General features: G+C 44.2%; 1 protein-coding gene across 2 annotated transcripts in view; it reads right to left on the reverse strand.

Annotated features, from left to right (window-relative positions):
* The window catches only part of epha8 (eph receptor A8), a 263,478-nt gene that overhangs the window by 54,667 nt on the left and 189,082 nt on the right, over positions 1 to 19,729 (reverse strand). The window contains exons 7-13 of one of the 2 annotated variants that reach the window (XM_055659451.1): positions 15,053 to 15,122; positions 13,549 to 13,645; positions 11,136 to 11,203; positions 9,710 to 9,835; positions 9,099 to 9,284; positions 5,779 to 5,840; positions 1,084 to 1,293 (exon numbers count right to left, since the gene is read on the reverse strand). In XM_055659451.1, coding sequence (XP_055515426.1) covers positions 1,084 to 1,293; positions 5,779 to 5,840; positions 9,099 to 9,284; positions 9,710 to 9,835; positions 11,136 to 11,203; positions 13,549 to 13,645; positions 15,053 to 15,122 — 819 coding nt within the window. Of the gene's footprint in view, positions 1 to 1,083; positions 1,294 to 5,778; positions 5,841 to 9,098; positions 9,285 to 9,709; positions 9,836 to 11,135; positions 11,204 to 13,548; positions 13,646 to 15,052; positions 15,216 to 19,729 lie in introns of both variants that reach the window. The other variant, XM_055659450.1, reaches the window with a different exon arrangement.

Consider the following 19,729-nt stretch of genomic DNA (forward strand, 5'->3'; position numbering starts at 1 on the left):
AATACCTTTGTTGCCTTTGCTGCTGTAACCAAACTGAGTGCTCCCTTCAATACAAAGCAGATATCTATCTGCAAAATGCAATCTATTTTTGAGCCCTGTGTCTATTACGTGACAGGTTCCATACATAAACCTTTGCTGTTTTAGTAAGCTTTGGAACTAGCTTTGTTTCAGTTTTTATGCTTCCAAAGTGGAGATTACTTTATCAATGCCTTGGGATAAATCTGTTGAATAATGCCGCAGAATTCAGCAATTTAATTGCTCCATGAATGGACTTCTGGATGAGCAATGGCAACAAGGAAACTATTAGCATTGTAATTTGTCTCTTTATTTTCAATTATGTTCAAATGTATTTGCTTTCCTTGTCCCTTGGCACTAATTTGATGTTGTTTCATGGCCACTATGTTGGTTAATGCAAAGAATCAATGGAGCCAAGTGTGGGCGGACCGGAGAGGAAATCTGCATCATTCATAAATATGGGAACAACTGGATAGGCTGTTTGTTTTCTCTGGAATGCTCCTGGTTTATGAGGGGCATGGATAGAACAGATAGAATCACACAACACAGAGAAAGAAAGAGTCCAACGTATCCATGCAACACCACAATGCCCCATCTAAGTCTAAGTCTCCCCATTTGGTCCATATCCCTCTAAACCTTTCCTATCCATATACCTGTCCAAGTATCTTTTTAATGCTGCTATTGTGCAGATAAAAAGGAAAATTGGCCCCATAGCAGACCTGCTTAAAACTAGAGGGCATCGATTTAGGGTCAAGGCCTGACGGACTGAAGAAGGGTTCCAACACTAAACATCACCTATCTTTTTTTCTCCAGAGATGCTGCCTGAGTTCCTCCAACACTTTGTGTATAACTTCTGTATAAACCACCATGCAGTTCATTCCTGCACCCTATCTGCCATCAGCTATTCCATTCTGCCCAATCCCACTGCACTGTTCCCATCCGCAGTGCTTCAATGGTCTCATATTCACTGGTGTATCACTCGTCCCCTCACTGTGGCCACTGACAACATCATTCCCGCTACTTTATTACCGAGACATTGAAATTCTGTTTAAAAATCCCAAACCGTACAGTGGTGGTGTAAGCTGCGTCGGGGTCATCTTCCAAAATCCGGGACAGGCCAAAGTCCGACACTTTGCACACCAGGTTGCTGTTCACCAAGATGTTTCGAGCCGCGAGATCCCGGTGGATGTATCCCAAGTCCGAGAGATACTTCATTCCCGCAGCAATGCCGCGCAGCATCCCGACCAGCTGGATCACAGTGAACTGTCCGTCGTGTCTCTGCAGGAACAGAGGTAAAACCTGTCACCCTCCGCGACACTTCAACATCGCTCTGCATAACCAAAAACTCTATTTCATTGAAAAGATTCAAACGGAAAATGGTTGGAACCAGAAAGAGTCTCTACCAGAAGGAATCTCGACTAAGGTAACGGCGTTGGTCTCTGTGGGAAATGACTATCAGTTGATCTGGATTGCCTAAATTAGACATATGCCTCTTTTCGCTGACGAACAAAAAACAATCAAGCAACTCCCCTTTGGGATATGGGAGGAAGTTGGGGAAACGGCGTTGGTCGGTGTGGGCAAGTTGGGACGAAGGGCCTGTTTCCACACTGTTTGACTCTATGGCTAACTTTGGGCTGCTGCAATGTAGAAAAGTTCAGATTACCATTGCTTCACCACCCCTTCACTGATTGTCCTTTCCCACAGAATGCAGGCCAGTTGGAGCTACAGCTGATGTTCAATGTTGTAATCACAGTGGTGCAGCCAGTGGAGCTGCTGCCTCGGTGATCCAGAGAGCTGGGTCCAGCCCTGACCTTTTGTGCTGTCTGTGTGAAGCGTACACGTTCTCCCTGTGACCGTGAGGGTTTCCCCTGCATTCTTCCACTTCCTCCTATATCCCCAAAGAAGAGTTTGCTTGGTTGTTTTTATTAGTTTGTTTGGGGGGTGGTGTGGGGGGGGGAGTGGCGGCAAGAGAATCAAGGGAGAGTTAACATGCCCGTCCGGGAGATAAGTGGAGGACTGATGGTGTAGTGAATAAAATGCTTGTTTGGTACACTTGTCTTCATTGGGAAGTGTATTGACTACAAAGAAGGGGACATCATTATGCAGCTGTACAAGTCACGGATGAACCATACTTGGAGTACTGCGTGCGTTTTGGTAGTCCAGCTTAAGGAAGAACGCCATTAGGTTGGTAAATGTGCAGAAGAGATTTATCGAGATGTTACTGGGGTTTACACGCTTGAGGTCTAGGGAGAGATTGGAGAAGCTAGCATGTTTTTCTTTGGAGCAGAGGAAGCTGAAGTATACAGGTTTATGAGGGGCATGGATAAAGCAAACACTCTCAGTCTTTTTTCAAGGGTAGAGGATTCTAAACAAGAGAGCATGGGCTTATGATGAGAGGGGAAAGATTTAAGAGGGACCTCAGTAGTCCATACCTGGAATGAGCTGTCAGAGAAAGCTAGAGAAGTGGATGCAATTACGACATTTAAAAGACATGGGGACAGTTTTTTGGATTGGATGGGATTAGAGGACTCTGAGCCAAACACAGGCAAATGGGCCTAGCCCAGTGTGGGCCAAAGGGCCTGCTTTCATGCGCTATAGCTCTATGATGAAGGAGGTCAACCCTTGACAAGAAGATCCTCACATTAATTTGCAGTGAGAGATACTCTTCTTCCTCTGTCCCTGCTCATTTTGGAAGGTGTTGCTCTTTCAATTTCAGCCCACGAGACTGTTGAATTATTTGAAGTTGTGATTTTTATTCCTTGGTTCTATTAAAACTGGCACTATTTCTGTCTTTGGAAATCACCAAAACGCGTCTGCAACTTGGGCAAAAAAAGGTGCCATGCGGAATCTAATCTAAACTGGGACAACACCATTAGTTTACAGTTTTCACCAGCGGATGTGTGAGATACATGCCCTGAAACACAGTTTGTTTGTCATGGATTATGTAAGTGGCAAATGGAATTTCATTTGAGAAGTGTGAAAGACTCTTCAAGTGGGTATATAATAAATGACATGATTTTTAGGGGCGTCATTAACCAAAGGGACTTTGGAGAGCATTTGCACAGATCCTTGCAAGCAGCAGAACAGATCAACAAATAAAAACCACAGTCTGTTGGAGTAATTCAACGGGTCAGCCAGTATCCCAGCTCGAGCAACTGAGTGGAACAGGTCAACAGTCCGTTAAAGTAGGTAATCAATATTTTCTATTACAAGCAAAGGTTACATGATGTATACCAGACTTGTTAGGCCACTGTTTGAGCACTACACACATTTCTGGTCAACACATGAGAAGGAAAGATGTGATTGGAAAAATAAGCTTGAGATTTAAAGTAATCGATAGAAGGAATAGAAGAAATAGAATGATGAAGAATGATCGTTTTTCACCCACAGGATAGTGAGAGTCTGGAATTCACTGTTTAAAAGGGTGGGAGATAAAGAAACTGTAATAAGACTTAAATGGTAACCGGATGTTCCATGTTTCCTTTTGCTGTAAAAGGAATTTTCCCTGAAACTGCGTACCACCTCATGCCATCCAACACCTTTGGATTCTACCACACACCTGCACAATAAAGGTGATTTTCCTCTGATTAACCTGGCGACCTACATGACTTTGGGCTGTGGGAGGAAACCAGAGCACCCGCAGCAAACCCACGTGGCCATAGAGGGATAATGCAAACTCCACATGGACAGCACTCAAGGTGAGGATCAAACTTGGGTCTCTGCCATGAAGCAAAAGCACTACCAGCTGTGCTACCAGATTGCCCTAAAAGAACTGCCGGAAGAATAAATAATGACACAGTCTGGTCCACAGTTAAAGGCCCAAACAACAATTGATGTTAACTAATAGTTGGTATAGTTGCTGAAGAGAGGTTGAAGGATACCTAGCTGTAAGCTCTAGTTTTGATTCAGATCGTAAACCTAGACCCTTCATCCCATAATGTGTGTGCCAAACCCCATAATGCCAAGATAAACTAATCTCATCCGACTACACATGGTCCTCCATTCCCACCATATCCATGAGCTTATCCAAAAGCCTTTTATACGCTGTTGTATCTGCCTGTAATATTGTATCTGCCTCCACCAACACTCATGGCAGCGTGTTCCAGGCACCCACACCGTCTGTGTAAAACACTTGCCCGCACATCTCCTTTAAACTTGGCTCCTCTCATCTTAAAGCTTCTTTAGTCTTTGATATTTTCACCTTGAGAGGGTTTCCCTGCCACTGAAGTTTTGGAGTTCAGTGGTTTGGATTTGCCATCAGTTCAGTTCAGATCCAACTAGACCCGGTCTTTCCACAAGATTGCAGCAGAGATGAAAGCCTTGCCCTGTCCACGCACGTTGAACTGCAGCTTCCCCTGGATAGGATGGGAGACCTTGAAGGAGAGATAGAGGTGGCACGGTGGTAGAGTTGCCACCTTACAGTGCCAGGGATCCGGTTTCGATCCTGACTACGGGCACTGTCTGTACGGAGTTTGCTCATTCTCTCTGTGACCGCGTGGGTTTTCTGCGGGTACTCCGGTTTCCCCACACACTCCAAAGACATTTTGGTTTCAGTTTAATTGGCTTCTGTAAATTGTCAAATGTCCCTATTGTGTAGGATAGTGCTAGACTAGAGGGTGATCGCTGGTCGGCACGCACTCAGTCCGAAGGGCCTGTTTCCACGCTCTCTATCTCTAAAGTCTAAAGACACCACCCTGGTTCTTTCACCGGAGGCAGATGTACAGTCACAGGAGTTCACCGAGGGAGGAACACAGCAAGGTGGGAATAAACACATGGCAATCAGTCACACAAAGAACAACATTTTCTTTATAATTAAATTCTGTATGAATGAAATGAAAATCGCATTGCAATTTCAAGGTGTATTGCTATTGTGTATTTATGAGGTGTTGGGTGAAAGCACAGCAAAATATATAAATCATATTTTAATAACATTTTCTTATTACCACTGAATATAACATTTCCGCAGGATATGTTGCTTTTGCGTTTCCTTCCACTGACATTTTCATTTCACTTTTAGTGTGAGTGGGCAGAAAAATAATGTTATTTGATTTTATTTCCAGGGTTGGATCCTTTGCCGGTAATAGATAGATTTAGTTTTAAAATAAAATTTGAGTCACTCTCTGAACCGTGCGTATAACTCCTGATCCACAGTCACATTATAAATGGCAGTGTTTGTAAAATCTAATTTAGAACAAAAGATTTAAGCATGACCGCTATGAAATATAGCCCTACTTCACTTGAGTGCTTCATTGAATAAACTCAGTGAAGAAGTAAACTTACTTACACGGAGGAGAGAAATCTGAAAAATAATTGAATCAGTCAGGAAATTGATTTTCTACTCATTTTGAATATTATCCTTACTTTTAATTTAGCTCCAAAGTGCAAGAATCTCTGAAGCTATCTAACTCAAATATTCAACAGGGTAATCAATGCAAACAAGTGCCTAGAATTTATATTTTCTAAGGTTTAGTTTAGTTTAGAGATACGCCACGGAAACAGGCCCTTCGGCCCACCAGGTCCGCACTGACCAGCGATCCCCGCACACTAACCCAATTTTACATTTATATCAAGCCAATTAAACTACAAGCCCGTTTGTCTTTGGAGTGTGGGAGGAAACCGAAGATCTCTGAGAAAACCCACGCAGGTCGGGGTGAGAAGGTACAAACTCTGTACAGAGAAGCACCCGTAGTTAGGATGGCACCCAGGTCTCTGATGCTGTAAGTGGTTTAATGTTCTGCTGTGTTTAAAGTGCAATAAGCTTACCCTCAAAAATGAATCCAAGGACCCATTTTCCATGTAGTCTGTAACAATCATCACTGGTTTGTCTGCAAATGAGATTGCCGCAAAGTAAAACAAGGGTTTGCATCAGACTAGACATAGACTTATTAATAATAACTTTATTTATAATAATAATAATAACTTTATTTATAAAGTGCTTTTATACAACATCAGTTACCACAAAGTGCTGTACATGGGAAGTCAACAAAAAGTTATTACAAACTACTAAAACCATTAAGACGACAGGACTATAAAATCAGTAAAAATTAAAAGACATTAAAAGCACTAAAACAGGAACAAAGTCTCAGCCAGTGTCGAAAGCCAGTGAATAAAGGTGAGTTTTTAGGGAGGATTTAAAGATGGACAGTGAAGGGGCCTGTCTGATCTGCAGCGGCAAGGTGTTCCAGAGTGCCGGGGCAGCAACAGAAAAGGCTCTATCCCCTCTGAGCTTCCGCTTAGACCTTGGTACCTCAAGGAGCAGCTGATCCGCTGACCTGAGGCACCGGGCAGTGGTGACACATCATTCAGAATAAACAGAAAATAAAAACCAAGGATGTTGGGAATACTCAGAATCAATTCGTCTTTTTTTCCCCAGTAAAACACAAAGAGCTGCAGTAACTCAACGGGTTAGGCAGCATCTCGGGAGGGAATGGGCAGGTGACATTTTGGGTCTTTAGCCTTTAGAGATACAGTGAGGAAACAGGCCTTTCTGTCCGCCGAGTCTACGCTGTACACTAGCACTATCCTACACACGAGGGAAAATGTACAATTTTACCAAAGCCAATAATCCTATTTGGAGTTTTGGAGAGTTGTGTGTTTTTGGAGTGTGTGGGGGGAAAACAAGCACCGAGAGAAAACCCATGTGGCCACAGGGAGAACGTACAAACTCCGTATAGACAGCACCCATAGTTGGGATCGATCCGGGGACTCTGGCACTGTATGGCACCAACTCAACCGCTGTGGCACTGGCCGTTCCTAAGACTGTTCATTCCCTCCGTAGATTCTGCCTGACCTGCTGAGATATTCCAGCACTTTGTGTTTTACTCAAGATTCTTGGATTTTCAGTTCCTAGTGTGCCCATTTTCCCGTCTCTTTCTTGCTTCATCTCCTATTACCAGATGAAAGTCAGGCCTGGTGGCCAGATATCTGGATTACTGGGTGAGAATGGGTTGCAGCACTGTTTGCTGAAGCTGGTTGAGATTGGGAGTGATACGACGAGCAAATTTGATCGCATGTGAAAAAGCGACAAGGAGGACATTTCCACATCGTTGAGCACCAATCGATAATCTTCCATCATTATTAAGTGGGAACTGTGGCACGCTGGCGCAGTGGTAGAGTTGCTACCTACAGCGCCAGTGACTCGCATTCGATCCTGATTACGGGTGCTGTCTGTGTGGAGTTTGGATGTTCTCCCCGTGAATTTTCTCCAGGACCAGTTTCCTCCCACATTCCAAAGACGTACAGGTTTGTAGATTAATTGGCTTGGTATAATTTTAAATTGTCCCTATTGTGTGTAGGGTAGTGTTAATATGCGGAGATCGCAGGTTGGCAGGGACTTGTTGGGCCGAAGAGCCTGTTTCCGCGCTGTATCTCTAAACTAAAACTAAACTAAACTTGATCATTTTCAAAATGTGAAATCTTGAAACTAGGGTGGTCACGTCAGCCACTCTATGGATTGATTGCTGCTGAATGGAACTCCAATCTTGGCAATCTATGATGTTATGGCATTCACGTGCAGACCTGGAACTGGAGCCTTGCCATTCATTCATTAATCCATTCATTCATTTCACAAGAAAACACTCTGCACTTTATTCACAAACAATGAACAAGTTTGCAATCTCCCACACTGGATATATCACCCAAACCCATGGACCTCAACATAATCCCACTTTAGATGGCATATTTCATTTGTACTTTGACAAATTAACCCATTATGCATTCAACCCAGACCTTTTGGTTTTGAATAATGGAGATATGTTGGTCCGAGTACATAACTTTGATCAGTTCTTATGAATTAAACGAAGGGAACAGTTCCCAGGAAATGAACGAGTAATGAGATCATAGTCAACGAAAGCACATCAATAGAATCTCATTAATAACTGATATTCCGTGCGTCAATAACAAACGTTATTTCACGGAGAGAAAATATGCCAATTTATTTCCAATTAAGTGCATGACTGCTTCCTGTGTGGAGGATGATGGATCTAGAGCAAAGTATTCTAGATTGGGTCAAGGAATCCTGAAGGAATCAAAGGATATGGGGGAAAAAGCAGGAACGGGGTACTGATTTTGGATGATCAGCCATGATCAAATTGAATGACGGTGCTGGCTCGAAGGGCCGAATGGCCTACTCCTGCACCTATTTTTTATGTTTCTATGTTTCTACGTAAGATTCACACAGCAGCTTCAACCCCTGGAAACGTGACTGCCAACAGACAGATTCACAAACGAGATGAATTAGGCTGAACTGGCTTGCGGACAAATATTTTTCAGTTTTTAATTGCAAGAAGCAAGTGTGTGCGAGATTGATGATCTACTTTTTTTGTGAGGTACTCAGAGCGTTATGTCGCTGTAAAGGGCAAACGGACTAAAATGCACCATACATCACAGAATCTCAAGTCATTGCCTTTTGATTTCACAAGCTTACTGCAAGCACATTTGCTTTTCCATTATTACATTATAAGCTCCCCTCGTCCTAGTTCTGACACGTAGGTGCTATCACGTTGTATAAACAATTGGACAGGTACATGTGTAGGAAGGAACTGCAGATGCAGGTTTAAACTGAAGATGGACACAAAATGTTGGAGCAACTCAGCAGGTCAGGAAGCATCTCTGGAGAGATGGAATGGGTGACGTTTTGGGTTGAGACTGGTGTGCTAAAGCAAAGCAAGAATTTCATTGTCCTATCAGGGACATACGACAATAAACTCTCTTGAAACTCTTGAAGCTCTTCAGACTGGCAAATTTAATTTAGTTTAGTTTAGAAATACAGCATTGAACAGGCCCTTCGACCCACCGAGTCCATGCCGACCATCGATCGCCCGTTCACACAAGTTCAATATTATCCCACTTTTCCGCTCTCTACACACTAGGGGTAATCTACAGAGATCAATTAACATACAAACCCGCTCGGGACGTGGGAGGAAACTGGAGCAACGTACTGCTTTGGTGTAACATAGAAACAGCTCCGAGGAAATTCCATGCCGATTAAGTTATTTCCAAGAAAACAGATATTACAGTCACATATCTTCAATGTTAAGAAGAGTAATTGCTCTCCGTGAAATTACTACCACTTCAGTACTCACTTCGTGTAACAACTCCCTCCAGACGGATGATGTTGGGATGGTCAAATTGCCCCATGATGCTGGCCTCACTCAGGAAGTCGCGCCTCTGCTTCTCGGAGTATCCTACTTTGAGAGTTTTCAAAGCCACGGGGATCTCTCGTTTGGCCGGCAACTTCAGACGACCGTAACATACTTCACCAAATTCACCTGGACAACAGTAATGGGACAAAAGCAAAGGTTCAGGTTCAGTTTAGTCTTTTGTCACGTACCGAGGTACAATGAAAAGCGTTTAGTTGCATGTAAACCAATCAGCAGAAGGCCAACACATGATTACAATCAATCCATTTACAGTGTATAGATAGATGATAAGGGAATAACATTTAGTGCAAGGTAAAGCCAGCAAAGTCCAGTCAAGGATAGTCGGAGGGTTCAAGTGTGACATGTTGCGCTTGTGGGAACAATATTGGCTTGAAGTTCAGTTCTACTGAAGTCAATGGACGTGAATATTAAGAAAGTGACACAAATGTCCCTAAACATCAGAGTAAAGGACATTCATGGCCCCGCCTGAATAAATAAACACTTCTGCAATAATGATATTCATTGCTGAAAGGAAAACAAAATTAGCTTCTTACCCGAGCCAATCACTTTCTCGATCTTTATTCGTGATGCCTCTATTTCTCGGGCAAATTCTCGAACGGCTTGTCCTGGGTCTTCGTAGGTGTGAGGGTCAACATATATCTTTGGGTCTGGGAATCTGACTGTCAAAGCAAAGGCAGAACAGTTTTGTGACACTATTTCAAGCATTTGGGTGAGACGTGAATGTCATGTTTGGATTGAGTATCAGAATATCTTCCACAGGCTGAACAGGTTCTCCATCTCATTGAATGGAAAATAGAATAAAGGTGGTTGGGTACTTGACATTCAGTTAAACTCTGTAAGAAGAATGACCTGGATAGAAAATCATTAGAGCTAAAGCGAAATGAAAGTGTACACAGTCTATAAAGAGCAGCATAATATACAACATGTTGCACCTCACAGATCACTAATTGGGATGAAGAGACTAGTTTGAGAACAGCTACTCTTAGAAGGATGTACAGGATACAAACGAATGCATTTCGTTGTCTCTGTATGTACACTGACAATGACAATTAAAATTGAATCTGAATCTGATCAAAGCAGGAGCAGAACACTGTGGTTTAATGGGCATCAAAGGACACGAGGAGAAGGCAGGAGAATGGGGTTTTAGAGGGACGAATTTTGGAGACATGAACTTGCAAAGGTCGATTGGGAGAAGGTCTGTTTACAGGTCAGGACAGGCTGGCAAGTGGATGGCGTTCACAAGTGAGATAACAAGCGCACAGTGGCAGAATGGTCCTTTTAAGGGCAAGGCAGGCAAGTTTAGCTACCCTTGTCGATGAAAGATGCTGATGCTCTGGACAGCTAAAAGCTGCTGTACGTCACATTTGAGCAGTCCAGATCAAGCAAGTCCCTTTGCAGGTGTAAATGTAGAAGGACACTTAAGAAGACAATCTGGAGGACAAAAAGAAATGGAGCTGACAGGCAAGGTAAAGGAAGAACCCAAGAGGTGTGGAAGATCATCAGGGGCATGGATAAAGTGAATACTCACAGTCTTTTCCCATGTCGAGGATTCTACGAACTAAAGGATGTCGACTTAAGGTGCGAAGAGTGAGATTTAAGAAGGACCTCAGGAGCAACTTTTTCACTCAGAGGTTAGTCTGTATCTGGAATGAACTGCCAGAAGAATCTATAGAATCGTATATAATTACAACTTTTAAAACACACTTGGACAGATGAATGGACAGGAAGAGGTGAGACAGCTCTGTGCCAAATTGAGGCAAATGAGATTGGCCTAGAATGCCAACTTGTTTGGCATGGACAAGGTGGCTGAAGGGCCTGTTTCTGTGCTGTACTACTCTATAAGGTGGCCAAGGGGCCATGTGTCCGTGCTGTACAGCTCAAAAACTCTACATGAAAACATTTAATCCTCCGTGAACTATTTCAGCTTGTCAATACGTTAAATTTTACTCCTGGACTTACGGTGTCCATTTTGGTAATACATCTTTTCCTCATCGGGATCCTGGAATGCTTTACTGTACCCACACCTTCTGCAAGAAAACAAAAAATCCATATTACTGAAGCCAGAGGGACCCCCAGTCAGATCTGTAACATAGCGCAGAGGATTATGATTCTCATTTGCTCTGAGGCTGTGCTTAATGTCTGAACCAGAGATTAATATGCCACTAGCTTAATAACTTTTTGTAAAAGTTTTCTTAGAAGTCAGCTCCATGGCTTCTAATAGAGTGTCTGCATTGTTACATACAGGACAGAAGAGATTACTGGACATGATAGAACCTGTCAAATGAGAATTTCAGAAAATGTCTTTCTCTTTCCACAGATGTCACCTAATCCACTGAGTGTTTCCTGTTTTTATTTCATATTTCCAGCACCTGTGTTTTTTCTTCTGATTTTCACTTACATGGTCACTCCCCTCAGCGCTTGCTCTGTTCAGCAAAGTAATGTCCAATATTTGCTCAATTCTGTGTCAGTCAATTGAGAGCAGAATAGAATGATATTCAAATAAAACAAACATGTGATTTATTGGAATGGAAACTGAGAGAGGGTTGGAAATACTCAACAGGTCAGGTGTAATGTGTGGAGAGAGAAACAGAGTCAACTAAGCATTCAAGGCTTCAAGTGCTGGAGTGTCTTAGCAGGTCAGGCAGTGTCTCTGGAGAACATGGATAGTTGACGTTTCAGGTTGGGACCCTTCTTCAGACTGATTGTGGTGGAGGGAGGGAGGAAGGGTGAGAGATGGAAGCGAGGTGGGGGGGGGCGGGACAAACTGAACATTGAACATTCAGTTCAGATAAAAAGTCATTTGACTTGAAACATTAACTGAGTTTCTCGCTTCAAAGATGCTGCCTGACTTGCAGTGTATATCGAGAACTCTCACAACAACACAAGAAACTCGGAGCAGGAGTAGACCACTTGCCATTCAATATGATCCTGACTGATCTATGTTGGACTTAGCTCTGCATCTGTTGGGTTGGACCTGAACTGTGTAGAGGGATTTGCTAGAGCTACTGAGAACGGTTTAAACCAGTCTGTCCGGTTGGTGGGACCCAAAGCAGTCGTGAAGCAGATGAGAAGGTTGAGGCAAATGCAGATGTTAAAGAGACCATGTTTATAATCTGTACACAGTTTGTACTTTCTCCCCGTGACCAGCGTGGGTTTTCTCCAAGATCTTCAGTTTCCTCCCACACGCCAACGACATACAGGTTTGTAGGTTAACTGGCTTGGTAAATGTAAAAATTGTCCCTAGTGGGTGTAGGATAGTGTTAATATGTGGGGATCGCTTGTTGGCACGGACCTGGTGGGCCGAAGGGCTTGTTTCCATGCTGTATCTCTAAATTAATCGAGGGGACAGGCAAGAGCATGGCAGGGAGGAAAGGAAGACTCATGGCTAAAATTGCATTTATTTCAAAGCACGAGGCCTGGCAGATAAGGCAGATGAAATCAAGGCACGGGTATGAACATGAGATTTGGATACCACAGTTACTACAGAAGCCTGGCTGAGGGAGGGACATGACTGGCAGCTCTGGGTACAAATGCTATAATTTTTAGTTAGGGAGGACATCTTGCCCTCTTCTCTCTCCCAAATTTCTTTCCTCCCCCCTTACAAAAGGCCTGAAGAAGGGTCCCGACCCGAAACATTACCCATCCAAGTTCTCCAGAGATGCTGCCTGAACCACTGAGTTAGTCCAGTCCTTTGTGTCCTTTTCCCATATTCAACGTCCAACCAGCAGAATAACAATCAGCAAAGACAATAGGAGTACTCCAGCCAGTACGGCAAGAACACTGGTCAATCTGCATCTGCAGTTCCTTGTTCCTACATCAAAATGCATATAGTCTGGTCTCACAGCTGAGTCCAGTTCGGGGCGCTGAGAAAGAACATGCCAAGGCAGTGGTGGAACTTGGGCTGTTCAACTCAGAGGGGTTGGGTGGTAATCCTGGGAACTGATAGAAAACCATCAAAGGTATGCACTAGATTGCCATGGAATTTAACGTTTAGATAATACAAGATAGAATCAAACCAGAAAAGGGTAACTCTCAATATCAGATCAGAGTGCGACCATCCTTTGGATTGAATTATAGATGGATTTGTTTTACTAATCATTAAATACAATGAAGAGAGACCATGAAGAGAGAACAGAAGATAAATTAAATACGATGAAGTAAGAAGGATGGTTTGAGGTGACTGATCCTGAACACGGGCCGAATGGCCTTCTCCATTGTGCCAACCAGGCAATGGATATGTTCTAAATGGAATAACAAGCCTTTCTCAGAAAGACCCGGGTTGGCATTGCACTGAGGACGTCTGCGAATAATAAATAAAATGATGGCGGAGCCATGGGTCACGACATTTATTACGTTATTTCCCCACATTTACCTTTTCTTGCAGATAAACATTGCAAGGAGAACGATAAGCCCCATCACCAAAGCAAAGCAGATCCAGATTATTGTGGTGGTGTCATATCGAAGGGAGACTAAAGGAGAGAGACAAAACAGTTGTTAAAATGACATTAGTCACTGCAAAATTGGGCAGCAATTAAACAAATGAAAAATCTGATATTTTCATTTAAGAACCAATGTTGAGCATACAGTATGTGACGCCGATTTCCAGTCATGCAATTCATTTTCCAATGATTGCCAAATAGGTCAATTTTAATCAAAAAGTACAATTAGACAGCCATCTGAATTTTAAAGAGGGCTAAATAGTCTCAGAGTAGTTATGCCAGGCTTTGGGCAAATATTGTATTGCAGTCAAGCTTTGAAATGATTGCCCTTTGATTAACATGGTGACTTTGAATGTGTACACTATAACACACACTCAACAAGAGCAGCAAAGGCAACGCATCCACATGTGGCCTGTTGAGCCATTCACATACATCACAGAGCATAATCTGTGCATCACCTGGGGAGGGCAACTCGCAAATCCCCCACAAAACAGTCATTCATCAAAGAAGCAGTGCCAAGGATGGTTATAAATCTTAACTCACAAGACAGGACTGAGGAAGGTAATTCATATCAGAGAATGGAGGTTCTACGTATGAGAGGCATGTGGTGTGAGTTCCAGCAATGTTGGGGCAGATTGCTGGGATGGAGATGTTGACACATGAAGGGCGGACGGCACATACTCAACGGGCAGGATGAGAGGTGAATCTGTGGGTGGATGCTGGTCAACTCAGTTATGGTTTAGCCCAAAGATAGACACAAAATTCTGGAGTAACTAAGCAGGTCAGGCAGCGTCTCTGGAAAATAATGGATAGGAGACTCTCAGTCTGAAGAAGAGCCTTGACCCAAAATGTCACCCATTCCTTCTCTCCAAAGATGCTGCCTGTCCCGCTGAGTTACTCCAGTGTCTATGTTAGGTGACGTTTTGGGTCGGGACCTTTCTTCGGACTGATGTAGACAGATTGGTTTAGCCCAGCCTCGTGCATATGGACATGGTCAGGAAAACCAGAACCAGGGGGGGGGGGGGGGCCGGGGGGGGGGGGGGGGGGGGGGGGGGGGGGGGGGGGGGGGGGGGGGGGGGGGGAGGGAAACAAAGGATGACCCGACGTGACGTGGAGGAACAGCCATGAGGAGGGGTGGGGGAAGAACATAGGAGGATACCTCGGGTATGCAAAACAAAGAATTTCACTATGACTTGTCACATTTGACGATGAAGTATTCATCCCATCATTCATTCATTCATTCAATCATTCAATCATTCATTCATTCATTCAATCATCATTCAATCATTCATACATCATTCATTCATTCATTCATTCATTCATACATTCATTCATTCATTCATTCAAGTCTAGCCCCCACCACTGCTCTAACACTCCACTTGACATCTCCAACAAAGGTGTGACAGATGCACGGTATGGGGCCAACATGTCACCTACCTATTTTCCCAGTTTCAATCTCTACAGTCTGACTGAAACGGCCGCACCCAGCTGATGTTCGCGCTCGCACCTGAAATACATAACGGGTTCCAGGTTTCAGGTTGGAGACAGTCACACTTGTCCCCCTGGCTTTCAGTGTGGAGTAACTCTGCTGTTCCTTACCCTGTGGGACAGTAAAAAATACTCCATTTGAGGAGCAGCTTTCGGTAAACCATATCGCAAGACACTGAATGCAAAATATAAAAGATAAAAATCACGAATAGGCCTTACAGTTCTGGGCGGACCAGGTTCCATTTAATTTTATCACATGACCATTCGCAGTAACACCGCCCCAACACCCCCCCCCCCCCCCCCCCCCCCCCCCTCCCCCGCCCCCCTCCATCTCCCAAGAGGCTTCCTTCTTTGGTAGACTAAAGCCTTCGTCAGTTCTCAGCACCACCATGCTCACAGTCCACAACACTCGAAAGGTCACTCTATCCTACGCATGGGTTTTGCACGTGGTGTGGCTATGTTAGCTTTTACTTCCTATCTGTTTCCTGCAAGAATGGAACTCACGGTCAAAACATGGAGGGGACGGGGGACACAATTTTTTGGCGGCCACATGCGTGCGAGGCTTCAGAGGCTCAATCCAGCGCTAAATGCAGCTCAACTGCCTGTCTCACCAGGTTAACCAACAGCCCTGTCTGGACTGACGGGATACCAGCGCTGCTTCTCCGCGCTGGTCATATTTCCCGCAAGCCCAGGCAGGTTAACCAGGCGGGGATGTCGCCCACCTCTCAAAACATGGGGGGGGACGTGTCCCCGCTGGCCCCCCCGGGGTTTCCGCCCCTGGTTTCCTGTGATGCTGGCCGGACAAAGGACTATGTTTCACAGGTTGTTCACGGGGTGCATTTGGAAGAATAATCTGAATTCTGCAGAAGTCCAGGGCAAGATTAAAGTGACACGAGAAGTTTTTTTACTTTACACCAGCAGGTAGTAATGGTCAGGAATATACTGCCAGGAGATAGGTTCAGAGAAAGGAAGCTGGATTAACTCAACGGACCATGAAGAGATGCAGTACAGTTTTCAACCTATTGATTCCACACTGAGCATTGAGACCTAATTTTTACACTAATGTTACACTGCGGCACTGTGGCGCTGCACATCTGCCAGCATAATTCCACTCTGCATTTGGTCAAACCAACATTCAACACACGATTCTTAAACGCAACGTTCTCAGAGGGCTTTCAGTCCGCGAAAGACTTGTCAAAAGCTCTCGAATAACTGGAAAGCCTAATTTTAAATAAAGTGCAAGAGATTTCAAGAACTCATCCAAAGCAACTTCTCAAAATGGCCAAGCTGAATTATCTAAGATAGACACAAAATGCTGAAGTAACTCAGCGGGACAGGCAGCATCTCTGGAGGGAAGGGAGGGGTGACGTTTTGGGTCGAGACCCTTCGTCAGACTGATCCTATCTTCGATTTAAACCAGCATCTGCTTTTCCTTCGTACACCAGCTGAGTTATCTTCTCTTTAAAATCACTCACATTTTGGGTTTCTGTACATTTTGCACTCGCGTTAGGCAGCAGGATATCTGTTCAGTGTCATTGGTGTCAGCATCAGGTCTTCCATGGAGACAGACTGTGGACAGCTGTATTTTTGTTTGGTCTCCAGTGTGCATGTGTTATGGTTTAGTGAATACTTTACTGACACTTAACAATAAATGCATTAAAATAAACCGCAACTAAAAATCAATTCCAGCAAAATGAGCGATGTTCGCACCAAATGGAACCTTATGGCAACATATGAGCGCAGGTGGACTGCACCACAGCAAGGCAACCCCATCTAGCTGAACTTAAAATTTAAATAAATATATATCTTAAATAATCAACAACGAGTGTAAATATTTTCAATGGAAAGCTTTCCCTGTGGAACGGAATGTCTCAGGACAGTTTAATATTGCATCTGCCTCGGACAGTGTGCATGTATCTACATCTTGCATTAGTGAATCCTTCAATGATCACTCCCCAATAAATGCATTAAAAAGCAGGCCGCAACATAAAAATCAATTCAGTAAAATGAGCGATGTTCGCACCAAATGGAACCTTATGGCAACACATGAGTGCAGGTGGACTGACCACAGCAAGGCAAGTGAATAGTTTGAACTTGTAATGAAATCAGCATGAAATTCAACAACGAGTGTAAATAAAAATAGACAAAAGGCTAGTTGGAACGGAATGTCAGGACAGTTTATTTGTCATCGGCGGGTTTATTAATGATGCACAATCTTGGTTGATTCTCCTTCAATGAAAATTGTACGTTAACAACAACATTAAAGCACGTTTTGACGTAAGTTATATAAAGGAGCATTGCCAGAGGAGAATGGCTTGAGAGCCAACTCTGTACAGAAGTGCCATTTTGAATTATATTGGCATGATCAGTTGGATCCCTCTCAATTACCAAAGGCTAGTTGGGCTTCAGTAATTCTCCCCATAAATGGCCAATGACACCCAAACTAATCATTGTACGTTAATCATAATCACGTTCTAAGTTCAGGAGCAATATTAGGCCATTGGCCCGCCAATCTACTCTGCCATTCATCAGTTGTCATGGAATTCTTCCACAGATTCTGACCTTCCTTCAGCAGCATCATACTGCAGTCAGCGGAAGCAAGCAAACTTCCAACAGTGCTGTCAACTGATTCCTGATTGAGGTAGATTTCATGTAAACTAGTTGACAAGATGCGTTGGAAGGAGCTGCAGATGCTGGTTCATACTGAAGATGGACACAAAATACCGGAGCAACTCAGCGGGTCTGGCTGCATCTCTGGAGGAAAGGGTTCGGTGAAGTTTCAGGTCGGAAGCCCTCTTCAGAATGAAAAATAGAGAAGGCCATGCATCCTTGTAGCCCGGTCGTTAGCACATCTTCCCCCAGCCAACAATGGGCCATTATGGACTCTGCCCTTCCTGAGGTCATCTGTTGCTGGCTCTGTTTTGCTCTAGCCGTCTCTATCTTTCAGCCTGAAGAAGGGTTCCGACCCGAAACGTCACCTACTGCTTTTCTCCAAAGATGCTGCCTGACCCACTGAGTTACACCGGCTTTTTGCGTCTATCTTTTAAATTAGCCGACAGTCTGAATGATATTACAGAAGCAGGGGGCCACGTGGGAAGCACAGGGAGACTGAGGTGAAATTTATCAGTGAGTGAAGAATTTCATAACCCCTTATAATACAAATAGCACACAAAGCAATATTACTTTCATCTCTGTATGAAATACAAGTCACAGTACTTTGACAAGCAACGTTCACGGTTTGCAAGTAATTTTTCTGTTGTTTATATTTCTGTCAACCTGATGTATAATAAAATTATTGAGGTGTAATGCAGGTGCCCAATCCAATCCTATCAGTTTCCTGCTCAGTGAGTGTGATTGAAGTTATCCTCGATGTCGCTGAACAGGGTCAGTCTGTGTGGCATCTCCGTGTTGTGTGTTTTATTGGTTTAATATCCAACAGGTCACTCTGTCAATTTGTAGCCTGGAGCTCAGTCCCAACAGTGGTCACACCTCCAGTGCCAGCAGCGGGGAACTTATCCAACTGGGCCATTGCTGAAGTGCAGGGCAGGAGGCCTTAACTGCGAGGGAATGGGACGCGATGAGTGAGGAAACACAGGAGACAATCGCTGGATCTGCGAGTCTTGTCAGAGTGACGCTTGGAGGTTTGGAGCCGGCAACACCCTCGTCTCTCTGGTCCTTGCACTTCTCCTCAACTAAATCTTTCCAATTCAGGTCTGAGTTTCTCTCCGGGAATAAAAATACGCCTTAAAAACAAACTGACTCTACTCTGGAGTCCTGCGTAAGTTATTGCGAGGACACAAAGTGTGGCAGTAAGCGGCATAGTCAGCGGGTGCGATCCTTACTATGGGTGCTGGCTGTACGGAGTTTGTATGTTCTCCCTGTGACCGCGTGGGTTTTCCTCGGGTACTCTGGTATCCTCTGACACTCCAAAGATTTGGCTTCGCAAAAATTAACCCTAGTCCCTGGTGTGTAGGGGGATCGCTGGTCAGCACAGACTCGATGGGCCAAAGGGTCTGTTTCCGTGCTGTACCTCTAAACTAAACTAAACTCAGCGGGTCAGGCAGTATCTCTGGCAGCATCTATAATGGAGAGGTGATGTTTCGGGTCCGACCTGAAACTTTGCCTATCCATGTCCTCCAGAGATGCTGCGTGATAGGCTGAGTTACTCCAGCACTTTGTGTCTTTTTGTGTAAGCTAGCATCTGCGGTTCCTTGTTTCTATGTTATTGGGAGCCATGCTTGCATTAACTTTATTTAAGGTCTTACAAAACGGTTATGGCAGTAAGTTCTCGATAAATGGGCTCTCGTTATCGCCCGCCTTGGGTGGGAGATTGCAACCTTCACGTGGTCCACCCTGTTTCGACTAATGCAATCAATCCCGACGTGCACAAACAAATAGATCAAATAGACAAGTTGGCCTACAACTTTAGGCTGTGCACGCCATACGCAAGAAGGAGGTCGCCCGCCTAGCAAGAGAAACTCCCTCTGTTCGGGATCCGCATATTTGTGCAACGGAAATCTGGGCCACAGCTCTGACTCGGTGCCTTCTGCGTCAATGGTGAGCGGCTGGAAGTTTATCCTGTGCCTGAATAATCTTATGTTGCCTCCTAAGGTTGTTAATTGCACA

The sequence above is a fragment of the Leucoraja erinacea genome, chromosome 30 (genome assembly GCF_028641065.1).
Source record: "Leucoraja erinacea ecotype New England chromosome 30, Leri_hhj_1, whole genome shotgun sequence".
Classification (NCBI taxonomy): Eukaryota; Metazoa; Chordata; class Chondrichthyes; order Rajiformes; family Rajidae; genus Leucoraja; species Leucoraja erinaceus.